The following is a 14,271-nucleotide window of genomic DNA, read 5'->3' on the forward strand; positions in this document are numbered from 1 at the left end:
TTAAAATTGACTGAAAATTAAATTAATCATCATTGCCCTTTGACAAAGAGCGATAAAAATGTGCTACGCTCTGACTCCTAAAGATTCCTGATAATTGGCTTAATGGCTCTCTCTAAACGGGTTAACAGTGTCACTGTAACATTGTGATGACTCGGCCCAAGACCCAGTCAGTCAACCCTACAACGGGAGCCGCCCAGGTGCTCAGTGGATTAACTTTGTCATTATTTAAACAAATAACCAGCGCGCATGAAAACACTTCAAGATGAAAACACACTGGGCAAAAGAAGTGACATGGACGACGGATTCTGAACGTTTTCGTCCTCTCAGAGGGGGGATCCCAGCTGGGGACTCGAAGGAGAGGTGGAGCAAATGTCGACACGTGTCTCAAACACCACAACAAAGCCCACAGGACCAAATAGCTCAGGGTCAGTGTTGACTAAGTGGCAGCGCAGTGTAATGCGAGCGCAGAAACACACAGAATGTGAGTGGACACGTGCGCACGCACGCACACACACACACACACACACGTGCACGCACACACACACACACACACACACGCACACGCACACACGCACACGCACACACACGCACGCGCACACACACACACACACACACACACACACATATACAAATATGCGTAACTGATCCCTTCTCTAATGGTTCCCAGAAGCCTGGCCAGGAGGTTCTTTGGTCTTTCATGGGAATAGACCTACAATAACAGATGATGGGTTGTTGTGTGTGCACGTGTGTTTCTCGTGTGTGAGTTTATTATTTGGCAGGCTGCTCTGTTCAGCCTTCAACTGTGGGAGATAACTTAAGAAAGGTAAAGTAGGAGTGTGTTGGTTACTGCTTCTGTGTGTGTTGCAGAATTAAAGACAGACTAAAGATGAATACATTGTGTGTTATTGCTCACTGAAAAGGAAAACCTTTTATAATATAATTGTCGCTATTAACTGAACATACCTGTATTAGGGTTGAGGTTAAACGTGCCGCCCATGTTGCCTGAATGGATTCTGTAGGTCACTCTACCGTTCTCCCCTTGATCTGCATCTCTGGCCATGAGAAAAAGCACCACGAAGCCCACTGGCTGGTCCTCCATGACGCTGACCGCTGTTGGTGATGTGAACACCGGTGGGTTGTCATTCTCGTCGGTTACGTAGATCCTTGCTGTGACAGAACCCCAACGCCTCTGGCTGACATTGACGGCCGAATCTGTTGCCTTGACAACCAGTATCATTGTGGATGTCGCCTCGTGATCTAGCTTGTGACCCAAAGAAAGAACACCAGTGACAGGGTCAAGAATTAAAAGGCCAGGGGTATTTGGCCACTGCTGGAGAATGGAGAATGTCAGTTCGCTGTTGGGCCCACTGCCGTCTTTATCCATCGCCTGGAAAGTGTAGACAGAAGAGCCAACTTCCATGTTCTCAGAAATGACAATTGTTATGGGATCCTCAGCAAACTCGGGAGAGTGGTCGTTGCTATCTTCTATGTTGATGTCCAAGTTGACAAGCGTGCTTTTAGGAGGGACCTGCGAGAAATCATCCACTTCGATTCTCAGGCTGTATCGTGTGTCTCGTTCATAGTCAAGAGGACGAGCCAGATACACGACACCAGTGAGGTGATCCACAACAAAAGTCCCATCTCGATCTGTTCCCCCGATCACTGTGTAGGTCACCTTGCCCTCTTCTGCAGTTCCTCTATCATGAAGGCGAACTGACCCAATAACAGTGCCAGGACTGGCCTCTTCCTCCACAGAGTTGAATGAAATGGAGTGCAGGCTTGTTTTAGTGGCTTGACTGTTTTTGCTGATAACCTGCAATTGAAGGAAACCAAAGTGTTAAAATGCAAAGCAAACAGAATGTCAAAGGACGCTCCATTTATGTAGATTCCTGGGCAAGCAGCAACAGATTTTACAAAATCCTCTCACTTGCGCAGAATGTGTTCAGTGGTAGTTAATGAATGCAGTCACAAAAACGGTTTTATGGATAAAAGAGCTGCTACTATTAATCATTTTGAATATGATTTTTGTATTACTGCCAGGACAAATTATACATGATAAAAGTAACACAATCAAAGGCAAAAAATAGTTCAAGGATCCGACTTTAGCTCTGGGAAATAAATTGCTCGCTTTGTACTTTTTAAAGGGGCTGTTTATTCTTATACAAATATTACAGCATTTCATGAAAAGAGAACATGTGCAACTAAATATCTTGCTTAAAAGGGATTGTAAGTTAGTTTTGTCTGATTTAAAGAGAAATGAGATGTTTGCACAAGAAACTAGACAAGAATACTTGGTGAGGTTTTGTGTTTTTGCACCATAGTTATTTTTAGTTTTTGTTTCTCACAGTTGATTCCAGTTTCTTGACTAAGTATGTACTCTTAACAATTCTAATGTAAAATAATCATAACAATAATACATTCTTGAGAATAGTTCAGATTAAAAAATAAATAAATTCAAAAGAATATTTAAAAGGAAGTTTTATTGCTGCACTAACAGACAAGGAAAACACGGCAAAGCTCAATTGAATTAACCAATAATTATGACTTTCATGTTTTTTTTAAATAATATTTGAAAAGAAAGAAAAACTGGACTTGTATTTGATGGATATGCTAGTTCTATTTTCCAGGAACCCATAAATTGAAGTTCCTTCCAGGACTCTCTCTACGTTTCCATTTCTGTTCCGCATTATATATTACCTTTAAATACCACCAGTGCTGTGTTTTATGTTGAGTGTAAGTAAAGTTCTGCTACTTTTCGTAAAAAGGGCTACTGTACCGAAAAAATTTTAAAAAAGTGTTGAAGTCATTGGGTATGACCTTGATCTGAGAATTCTACAGCTGGTTCTCATCATAACCCAGCTGGGAGTGTTTAATTTAGACCCACTTTTCCATTTCAGAACGAAATTTCCCTTCAGAAAATTCACAAGAGGAGAAAAGGGAGGAGGGTGGGAGGCGACCTTGTCAGAAGTGAGGCTGATATGTCGGCAGCTAGTCTGAGGGGCCCGGAGACATGGATCCTCTCAGCCCTGGGTCCATTCTTTGATATTAAATAGGTGTGTAGTGAGAGTGTTTGCGCTGGCTGAGCTCCAGTAGGAGTCTGACCTGAATTGTGAGGGAGCAGGAGGCGCTGCGCGGGGGTAGTCCTCTGTCAGTGGCTGTCGCTGTCAGAGCGTATACAGCCCGTTCTGAGTGGCTAAGAGGGGATGATGAGTGCAGCTCGCCAGTGATTGCGTTCAAAGAGAAACGCTCAGCTCTGGGACCTTGGAGAGACACAAGATGTAACAGTTAGCGGGAGATGACAGGTGTAGGTAGACGGAATACAAAAACCTGACATGCTAAAATGAAGACATCCGTTTGTAATCGGGACATTAAATATGACAAATTATTATGTCCACAGTCTAGTTTGTTTCACTACTAGCGGGGATATAATGAGAATTTGTGGTGTTTCTTACATATGTCTTCAATACATTAGAAACATTATCATAAATGTATTTCAGTAACTGGCTAAGAAAATAGATTATTTACACGCACACGCTTATATTTATAAATCTATATCTTTTTCTGCTTTTTTAGCTAATGAAACTACAACATCTGAGATCAGAATATTGCATCACACCAATAAAAATACATTTCACCACAAAAATGTGGGTTTAATGAAAAGTACATTTGCAATCTTCTGGACTTTGGTGCTGTGTTTGTCAGTCTGCATTTCATATCCTGTTCATTCCGTAGTTTTAACATTCCTTATAGATTTGTTGTACAAACTATAATTAGATGTTTTGTGTTTTTAATTTTCTATTTTTTATATGACCTGAGTTCATTAGTTGCATTTGGTTGATCTTAGTTCCTGAATTCCAGTTTTTTTTTTGTTAGCTCTTGGTTAACAATCTGTAGGATTTGATTTTCTTTGTAGGCTTGTATCATCTATTTACTTGTTTCAGTGTCTCAGCTATCTGTAGACCCAAACTGCTTCACATCTATACCTTAACTAACCTGCCCACTAATAAAGCTGCCCTTTAAAAATACTACTTGGTTTTCTCATTCAGTGTTGAATTCTCATAAGCTGTTTTCTTGTGTTTCCCTTGTGTATTATTTTGGATTACCCCATGAACCTTAGCTTTGGTAAGGTATTTTAATTTTCTTTTTTAAAAATAAAACTGTTCATTTTCATGAGCATGCCTCCTTCCCTCCTTCCTACATTTGGCTCCTGCTCTTCATCTTTATGTGACATTGTTGGGTGACACGTGTCAACAAAATCTTGTACCCAGTCAAGAGCATGAGCCTGGTATATGTCACGGCTCAAATTGCCATCTGTGCCTCTGATCATGTAAGATCACCAAGTGAGTGCTTTTAACTTGACATCCTGTTGTGTTTATGGATGGAATTAAAATTTTGAAGGTTAGTATTTCATGGCTAACTACCGTACTGAAAGAGCTGGCTAATAAAGAGCTGGCTGACAACACTTAGAAAACTACTGAAGAAAACCCTATTGAATTTAAATCATTTCTCTGGCAGCATGTTGTGGAATGCAGTTGAAAAAAGAAACTGATATATTGAGTTTTGGGTTTCAATTCCAACTTTCTCCTGCCACATATCGATGTGTTCCTTGGCAAACACTTAACCCCAAGTTTCCTACTGATCTGAAAGTGACTGGATGAGTGAGGCTCAAATTTAAAGCACTGTAAGAGGTCAATTTGTCTAGAGGAGAGCTACATATATTCAGTTAATTGGGATTCTTTAGAACACAGTGCATGGTGAAACATTTACTCTGATTGTAAAAACAAAAATGTGGGCTTCTTCATTTTCCCAGAAATATTGGTAAAATATTGTCTCATCTTTTTCTCACGTACCCAGTATCACGTACTGTATCTTCCTGTGAGTTGGACGAATTATCAAACCCCTCCTGAAAAGTCTTTTTATTCAAGTACAATAAAAAAATATTAGGACTAAAGAAAATAATTGAATCGTAACATCAGCCATTCGCCTACTCTTAGAATCCCGTGAATCAAAATTGTATGTTTTGCTCCTCTAAGCAGCCTCTATAAACCAAAAAACTTTCAGGAGTATAACAGAAAATGCAACAAAAGCAGCAATTTTTTACCTCTTACTGCATACAGTAGGAAACCAAAACATTTTAAGCTGTCTCTTGTTTTATTTAATTTGTTAAAATACATTTGTTTTTGCACTTCAGACTTTCAACACATTCCAAAACCAGTTTCTTCTCTAAACAAGAAATTCAGGCAGCTGCATAGATGCTTCAGCTGTTATTTTATCACATTCCTCCTGCAAACACATTTTTCTATGTGTTTGCAGGAGGAATGTGATAAAATAACATTGCATTTTTTTGCATCCATTTTTTGTTTCAAGAATCTTCTTACTAAGGACAAGTCAGGTCATACGCTGGTGGATATCCAGTGTATGTTTTTGTGCATCTGTGGTTTGTTCTGTTGTTATTTTTAATTAGATTTTTTTTAATGTACATTACTCGTGTTAAAATACTGCTTTACAGTTGTCTTGCAGTTAAATGTGGTTAGTGTCAATGAAAAGAAGTGTGTCTCCTAAAATCTTATGCCTCTTAATGAAAGTGCAAATAACTTTTCCATGTGCCACTGATGCAAAATCCATGCCATCACAGAGTCTGGATTTTGAACCTGTTGCTAATCATAGTCCTTTTTGACTCTGCTTCGGAACACACTGTGTCCATTTATTCTAAAAAGAAATCTGGAATACTGATTCTTCTGACCACAAACCACTATTCCATTATGTGAAGTTCAATCTAAGATTTGCTCACTCACTGAGAAGACAATTGTGCCATTAGACAGGGTTAACACAGGGCTTTTCTGTTGCACAGTAAATTTAGAGCTGATAATTTAATTGTGTATTGCCCTGTGAGACACTCTCCCAAACCTTCCCCGTGCGCAGATGGCTACATCAACAACAACTGACGCATTACGATTCTTGATCAGGTTCCATTTGAGGGATCAGAGATTGTCCAGTTTAATCTTCCACCCACCTTCTCCCAATGGCATTTGCCTAAATTCTGCCAGCATGCAAATCCTCAGCCATCTTCGTTGGAGGAAATTTCTCCTTCTCACACATTTGTTGGCAAACAAATGTGTGAGAAATGTCTTTTCTCATTTTTTTTTATTCTCCACAACAACCCAAACAGTTGCAACTAATTATGATTACCATCCCTCGTTGGAGCCATTTGTTGTTTTTTCCCTGCAAAATTGCCACATTCCAACTTTTTGGAAGGTTTGAAATGTGTTAAAGCAGAACTGACTATATATCATCATCATCATCATGAAGAGTTGACAAAATTATTTGTTAGCGTAGACGCAAAATAAAATAGAACAGTTAATAGATTTATTGAACACATTAAGCTCATGATTCATACATAAATCTATAGGAAATGACTACATAATGTACCTGACAAGGAGTAGATTATTGTGCCATTCTCTCCTTCATCTGGGTCTTGGGCTTGCAGAATTCCCAGCACAGCTCCAGCAGATTGACCTTCTTTCACCTATTGGTTAAAAGCAAAATGCACCGATGTCATTTTAGACATGAGACTCCCCTCCACCCCCTATTTGCTCATCTATGTCCCTCAGCTATGACATCACCTGTATGATGACATTTTTGCCCGACTGACTGTGGATGAAAGTTGGGTCATTGTCGTTGTCATCGAGTACAGTGATGAAGACGGTGCCTGTCGCTGAGCGAGGCGGTGAACCTCCGTCTTGTACCACCACCATCAGCTGATAGCTTGACTGCTGCTCTCTATCAAGAGTCATCCTTGTACTGATTTCACCTGGGGAGGAAAACGGGGATGGATGAGAGGAGGTTTATGCAGAGAGACTAACACACCGGAATAATGATGAGGGACTTAGCAGTCAGCAGGCTTTTATCAATGACACTCAGGAGTAACAGACATAAGCGCGTGAGAATTGAATGCATTCGCTTGCTCAAACACACACAGACAAATTTACAAGTGGGTGAGGATTGGCAGATGTTTTAGACGTGCAGAACGGAGCTGGAGACTCATCACAAATCAGAGCATGAGTCTCTAACCAAAGACCAACAGGCTCAATAGGCCAATTAGAGTCCAGAAAGATACTCCATGCTGTTGTCACCATTATCTGACTTATTTATAACCATAATCAGGGGGCAACTTCACACTCTCATCTTTAAAACATTACTCAGTTAGCTGACTAAATACTGTTTTTTCTTTCCCAAAAGAACCCTGAAGATTTCACTGAAAAACTGTTTGCTGAAGTGTGATGTTTTTTTTATTCTGCCATGCAGGAGTGTCCTTGAAGGCAAATGTTCTAGATAATCAACAATTCACCTAAAACTCTATTTTAGAACTAACTACGCATTTCTTCTGGTTTAGGTCTCTTCCCCACTGATTAGTATTTGCATGGATTTACAAACTCCTCTTTTATACATCCTGGAGTAAACCCAAGCAGTCGTAAGTGTTGTTTAAGCAGCCGTCTAATTGACTGCAGACATTTTTCTGCAAACCTGTGTGGGTGTTTATCTGGAAGTGGCGGTCAGTATGCAGGAAGCGGTAGCTGAGCCGTCCGTTGGACCCGCTGTCTCTGTCTGTAGCCAACACGTGACCGAATCCTGTTCCCGTGGGCAGATTTTCCCTCACAGCCATGAAAACTCTCTGCTGGGCGAGCCGAGGGGCATTGTCGTTCTCATCGGTCACAGATATGCGCACCGTGGCACTTCCCGTCTTCTTTAGCCCTCCGTGGGTCACACTGGCCAGCACTGTTAAAAGAAACATGTCCTTCTGCTCTCTGTCCAGAGAGCTCTTTACAAACAGCCAGCCGCTGTCTGCAGCAATGCCGAAACCCGCAGCATCTCCATCTGGACGAAGGTGATACATCAGTGGGCTCAGATGACCCAAGCCTGGGACCTCTCTGCTCATGGCCCTGACTTGCAGGAAGCGAGTGTTTATTGGGGTTCCTTCTTTTAGCTCCACTCTGTAGGTGAGGGTGTCAAACACAGGACCCTGCTCGTTTTCTGCTTGCACATGAACCACAAGCATAAGGGTGGCACTAAGCGGGGGCACGCCTTTATCTTTGGCAATCACCAAGAGGTCATAACGGGGGTTAGCTTCATAGCTGAGGCTGCCGACAAGTCGGATCTCTCCAGTACTGCGCTCTATGCTGAAAATCCTCTGGATTCCATTTGGAGAGGAAAGTTCAAAGCTGAGTTGTCCGTTGAGTCCCGAGTCTCTGTCCTCTGCTTGGATCCGATACACCACTGTGCCCATCTCTGTGTTCTCTGGCAGCAGCAGGGACTCTGAGGATGAGGGCAAAAACACAGGAGGGTTGTCGTTGATGTCTGCGATGATGATGTGAACACGGGTTTGGCCAAACGCAGGAGGATTGCCACTACGGGCCTGCACTTCTAAATCAAGAACAGGCTGGGTTTCGTGATCCAGTGGCAGACTGGTCCTTAAGGCTCCAGTGTCAGAATCCACAGTGAAGTAGCCTGCTGGGTCCCCAGAGCTTATCGTGTAGGTGATGCCCTTGGAATTGCCTGGAGTGACAGAAAGACACCAAAACAAGAACTTAGTTTTGAATCTAAAACTTTAGCAGTTGCGGATATCATTTAAAGGGGACATATTTTGCAAAATTATGATTTTATACATTTTTACACTTTTCAAATACTTCTAAAAACAACCTAAGTGATAAAAGTTCACTCAGCCTTTTTGTTTGGCAACAAGTTCATATTTTTGGTGTCTGGAAGTGAGCCGTTTCAAAGACCTCCTGATTCTGACTGGCGTTACCTAGCAACCCCAGCCAAGCCCAGCCCGGTTATGAGGCAACCCAACCAGAGCTCCTTTATGTTTGTTCAGCTGGTTTTATCGCAGCATGCGCTCTTCAATGGCTGCTGGAAAGGACAAGTGTTTTGTTGTTGACTTACCATCCAGAAACCACTTGCCACATTCTTGTTGGTTGCATTTCAAAGATGTACGGTTAAATAATTGCACATGTGTTTATAGGCATTTTCATGTGCGAGTGTAAACATTGAGTTGGGCGGGTGCTTGGCCAACTCATTGCCTAGGAATGATTTTGTGCCAAAAAATATTATAATGAACAAGTTGTGAATGGTCCAGAAACCTTTCCTAGTTCTCACCTGTCTTACTGCTGGCTTGGACGATGCCGACCACTGTCCCGCGCAAGGCATCCTCTGATACAGTAAGGTGGTACTGAGTCTGTTCGAACACAGGTGGTGCCACAAGTCCTGCCATCACACTGATGTTGACTCTTGCATTGTCCAAGGCTAAGAGTCCCCCACCATCTTGAGCAGAGATAACCATGGGAATAATGGAGTTGGCTTTCCCATAAACCGATCGAGACAGGGAGATAACGCCTACGAAATGGTTCAAAACAAAACATTAATTTATATGCTTAAAGGAAATGTGTTGGCGTGAACAAGAAATTTCATTTTCCAACCTGTGTCTTTGTTGAGAGTAAAATACGGAGAGGCTCCTCCAGGTACCGCCTTGTATGTAATTTTGCCGTTCTCGCCAGAGTCTGGGTCATAGGCCATCACTCTGACCACAGATGTCCCAGGGGCACTCTGTGTGCTCAAACTAACAGCATAACTGAGTGGATAGAAAGCGGGTCTGTTATCATTAATGTCAACCAGATCCACCTTCACGTAGGCTACTGAACTCAGTCCACCCTGCGGAGGAAACAGAAAGATCCACTGTTACACGTACACAGCAAACCATGAGCAGAAAATAACACACATGAAAGAGAAAAGGTTCTGGTCAGGCCGTTGCGGATCAAAAAACACATTAAAAGGTTCTGTTGGAGTTCTAACCCCTGTGCTGCACAAGATATCATAATAAATGTTTAAGATTATTCATCACTGATTCACTTTAGGCTATTTTACTACCAGAACTATTTTTATATCAGAGAAACCCCCCCACTCAGATGTTTTGTAGTTGCTTAGAGGGAAAGTTGTGCAACAACGGTAGAAAACAGAGAAAGCTATTTTCTCATACTGTAGCTCATATGGAAACTGTTAGAGAATGACAAAAACATCATAAAATTCTCCAATTAATGTCAATAAATTATGAAACAACAAAAAGAATAACAAATATATTTAGATATATGACGGGAGGCGGGCACGATTTTGTATTGTCCATGTGGAAATCAGCATCTGCTGTAATTGGGTGCATTTACATTTGTGTTGATAAAAATATGCATTAATGCACCATATCGCTCTTCATATTGATTCTCATGCTGTGGAGAATTGCTTCGTGTGAAATTTCACCAAACAGTTGTTTTGTGCTGTGAAGCAGAACATTGCTTTGTATCTTACCAGCTGCAGACAAAACTATTGGCCTTTTAGTTTAGTATACTGTAAATCCAGATTAGTTGGTCCCAAAGGCTGAATCGAGTGGGAAGCTGAAAGGGACCATGACCAAAACAGACTTTTGATGTTTGAAGGAACTTCAATCTTAAAAATGTCACATTATTTATGATCATTTAAACTGTAGTCAGGCTTGCACAGAATATCATTATTTATATAGTAAATTATGGTTGGAGGCGGTGTGCCATGATTGAACTTCCTGTGTGAAACACACATGTAAAGCATTTCCAGTGGAGAAACAGAGCAGAAAAAAAAATATTTTTTGGAATATGAACTTAAAAATGTTCACCTTACAAGCATGTCTCCAATGTGAATGAAAATAAAACCTAAGTGACATTCACAGGATAATGTTTTTGGTTTTAATTAGAAGCTGAAACAGTAAAATAGAAAGAGTTTAAAAAGAGAGAAAAAACATATTGAGAAATAATGGTCAATCATTAAAATAGTATTCATAAAAATGCATATTGGTGAGAATCTGATTTAGCCCACATGCTATACAATTATTTGTTTCTTTGGGGATAATAACTTACTGTCATGATAGGACGTCCAGCTGAGGTTAATTATCTCAGCTGGACTAATGAGGTCTTAAAACAACTTAAGGATTAGTTTTGGCTTGTTGTTGCAGTTCTATTTTTCAGGAGCTCATACACAAAAGTAATTTTCATCTTTATTCTGAACAGATCAAGTTTTACTGGTACAAACAACAGATCTAGCTAGTGCATTTAGATTTCACCTTGTGTAAAACTGTCCATTTTTTTTTTCATTACATTATGTGTTATGTCTTTAGTATCACACAGTAACATTATTGGAAGTGCACCAACTTCTATTTTTTCCAAAAAGTCCAGAGACTTTAACTCTGAAATGTAAACTTAATGACAGCTTACAGGTTTAAGAAACAGCATAAACTATTGTATAAACTGACATTGTTGAGACTGGAGTTGTATTAAAATGCTAAAAGTCTATTAAGCTAACTAACTAATCTGGGTTTTTAAATAAATGAAGACACAAAGAGAGTTATCTTCTGCAGGTACAGCATTGACTGCTTATTTCAACATAACCTCCTTTCAGAAATCCTGGACTATCCCATTAAAGGTGAGAATTAACAAAAGCTGTAAAGCCAGATTTGTGAATGAACAGAGATTAATAGCTTCTCTTGGGAAAGAGAAATGTCTCATGATCCATACTGGGTGTGTGTTCCCAAGGCACCTGAGGCTGTTTCATTGTGTTTTATTTGAAAAGAATACAGTGCAGGCTTTTCATTTGGACCAGGTGGCAAAACCGAGGGAGGTGGCAGTCCAGCTTGTTAAAGTATTACTCCCTGACAGTTGAGGTATTTCTCCATCTGATTACTTTAACATACCCAAAAGTCATTTTCCTTCATTTTAAACCTTTCCATCCTTGAGTATTTTTTGGCAGCCAGTGAACAAGATGGTTGAGCAAGTCTACCTACCATGGAGAACTTTTCGGACTTTCATTTCTTTACTTGGCACTTAATTTCAGAGTTTTTTTGTTGTTTTTTTTCTTCACTTTTTTTATTTATTTAGATTTTTTTTTTTTACACTGCTGTTTCTGTCTTTGCTCTCCCGTCAGTAAAAAAAAAAACAGAAGCATGGCTGCCATGTTCATAAGGTTACAATGGGGCTTGCAGGATTCATATTAAGCATAAATTCAAAGGATGGTGTCTTACCCCGTCTACTGCCGTTACGGTGAAGTCGAAACTGTCCGGCCCTTGATCCCTGTCTAGTGGGGCGTTAGTGCAGATCTGGCCCGTCTGCTTGCCAATGGTAAAATGGGAGGGAACAGCGCTGTTACTGCCAGAGCCGAGGGAGTACGACACCGAGCCAAAGGAGCCGCCATCCGCATCTGTCGCAGTCACCTACAGTAACAAAAACATGTCAGTGGTTAAAGATTGCTGCTCAGCACGTTAAAATGAGCACATTAATGCGCAACGGTGCACTAAAGTGGCAATATATTAAAAGCATTTTTATGTAGAGAGATGCTAGCGGGACGGTCAATCAAAAAAACAGGAGAAAGCATCTTTAGTGTGCTCTCTGCTGTTTATTTGAGCCAAACAGGACGTTTGGCAGAACCTGACTCTGAGGAAAAGAAACATTTTGGCAGGATGTTGGTTGACTTCCACAGGCTCTCAGAGAAAGCTGCCAACAGGATATACAGCCTGCTTCATGAGCGGTGTCTGTCTGGTGACAGGGTCGGCTGGCCGATGAGAAGTTGCTCTACATTATGAGTAGTTTTATTCATGCTGCACATCGAGAGGTGGAATCACCGGTCTTGTAAGAGCAACTCACAAACCGTCAGCCAGGAAGTGGATTTAATTGCTGCAGGATCTCCCAGGACAGCAAAAGGTAAACAGACCAATCAGATCAGGCCCCTGGGTATCGGTGGCGTAATTGTTAGCAAGTGTGGGCTCTAGATTACTTTTGGGGGCAAACCTCACAAGTTGATTAGATTTCACCTTCCTTCCATGTTTAATAAATGGAGCTTTTGAGGAAAACATTAATGGGAAGAAGTGCTCGGGTGCTCCGGCTTCCAGTGACACATTCATCAGGAGAGCTGCCAAGAAAAATAAGGCAACCCGTGCTTATCATCAAACCTTTACTCTTTTTTTTTTTTTTTTTTTTCTTTTTTTAAGAAGGCGTTGGAATGACTGTGAGTAGTTGGAAATCATTCATTCGAGGTGATGAGTTTGGCTACAGTCATTGAGCCTCCATCTCTTTCCTGAGCAGATGGCAGACGGGGGCTCAGCAGAGAGCATGGCCCACACTCTTCAATGTAACTCCTAACAGAGGGCGAGTGCTGTGTAGGAGTGAGAGAGTTGTAGAGCTGGCAGCGATGCAAACCGAAGAGAAGAATAATAAACCACACGAGGAGAGAGGAAACTGAGCGCAATGCAAGAAGGCTACTCCATTTTTTAACACGCAGGGAGGCTGCAGCCGACTTCAATGTTTTATTACGTTTTGGGGGTTGTGTGCGTGTGTTTGTGTGTTTGTGTGTGTGTGTTTAAAGTCGGGAGGAGTATTTACAATCACTCCACATCTTAATGTTGATGCCTGAATCTTGATTAAATAAAAAAATCCGGAAGTTTGACAACTTTTTTTTTTTCTACAAAAACATGTTGGAATAAGTTTGTCCGTCGTCAGAGCAAACACTGAGCTATAGAAGGGAAGCTCCTCATTTTACCCATTATTACAGGGTAAATACACCCTCCATATGTTGGACATCTATCAACATAATCTTATGATTCATTCAGGTTGACCAGTTCTTGCATGTTGTAGTTCAGAAAGATTTTTTGAAAATGTAAACTTTTTTAGTCTATATGTCCTGTCCAATTTAGGCACAAATAAGAAAGGTCAACACACCTCATCAACCTAAATATGAATTCTTGAATAATCTAAATGGAGTACTTTAACGCCTGAAAGAACTCCTAATTTAATTTTTTTAATTTAACCAACTACGGGGGATACAGAGTTTAAGCGAAACATATTAGTGTCGTCTTACTGAAACACTGAGAAGTTGTCTCTCCAGGAGGCAATGCCAGCTGCCATTTCCAAAGCACACAAGAGACCACAAGCAAATTTAAAAAAAGAATTATAATTTCTCAAAGCACAAAGCATAAATCCTGAGAGATGAGTGCAGCTTTTATAAAAAGCCGCTGGCATTAAGAATTTTTCAGAAGACATGATTCGGATGAGAATTTCAGGAAGTCTTGAAGCGAAGCTTGGTAGAAATATGCAAGTAAGCATGATATGCAAAGAAAGACATCCAAACAATGCTTAAGTTGCCAAGAAGATTGAACACAAGATCCCTAAATTATAAGACACCTGTCATGTTGCAAGAAGTAAATAGGTTTTA

General features: G+C 40.8%; 1 protein-coding gene across 1 annotated transcript in view; it reads right to left on the reverse strand.

Moving 5' to 3' along the window:
• Positions 1 to 14,271, reverse strand: part of LOC103474984 (protocadherin-16-like) — a 91,792-nt gene that overhangs the window by 12,178 nt on the left and 65,343 nt on the right. Inside the window, exons 3-10 of the mRNA XM_008426328.2 lie at positions 12,089 to 12,277; positions 9,474 to 9,705; positions 9,154 to 9,390; positions 7,525 to 8,553; positions 6,624 to 6,811; positions 6,430 to 6,526; positions 3,103 to 3,260; positions 964 to 1,813 (exon numbers count right to left, since the gene is read on the reverse strand). Of these exons, the coding sequence (XP_008424550.1) occupies positions 964 to 1,813; positions 3,103 to 3,260; positions 6,430 to 6,526; positions 6,624 to 6,811; positions 7,525 to 8,553; positions 9,154 to 9,390; positions 9,474 to 9,705; positions 12,089 to 12,277 (2,980 nt within the window). The remainder of the gene's footprint in view (positions 1 to 963; positions 1,814 to 3,102; positions 3,261 to 6,429; positions 6,527 to 6,623; positions 6,812 to 7,524; positions 8,554 to 9,153; positions 9,391 to 9,473; positions 9,706 to 12,088; positions 12,278 to 14,271) is intronic.

This window comes from Poecilia reticulata, linkage group LG13 (assembly GCF_000633615.1).
Source record: "Poecilia reticulata strain Guanapo linkage group LG13, Guppy_female_1.0+MT, whole genome shotgun sequence".
NCBI classification, from domain to species: Eukaryota; Metazoa; Chordata; class Actinopteri; order Cyprinodontiformes; family Poeciliidae; genus Poecilia; species Poecilia reticulata.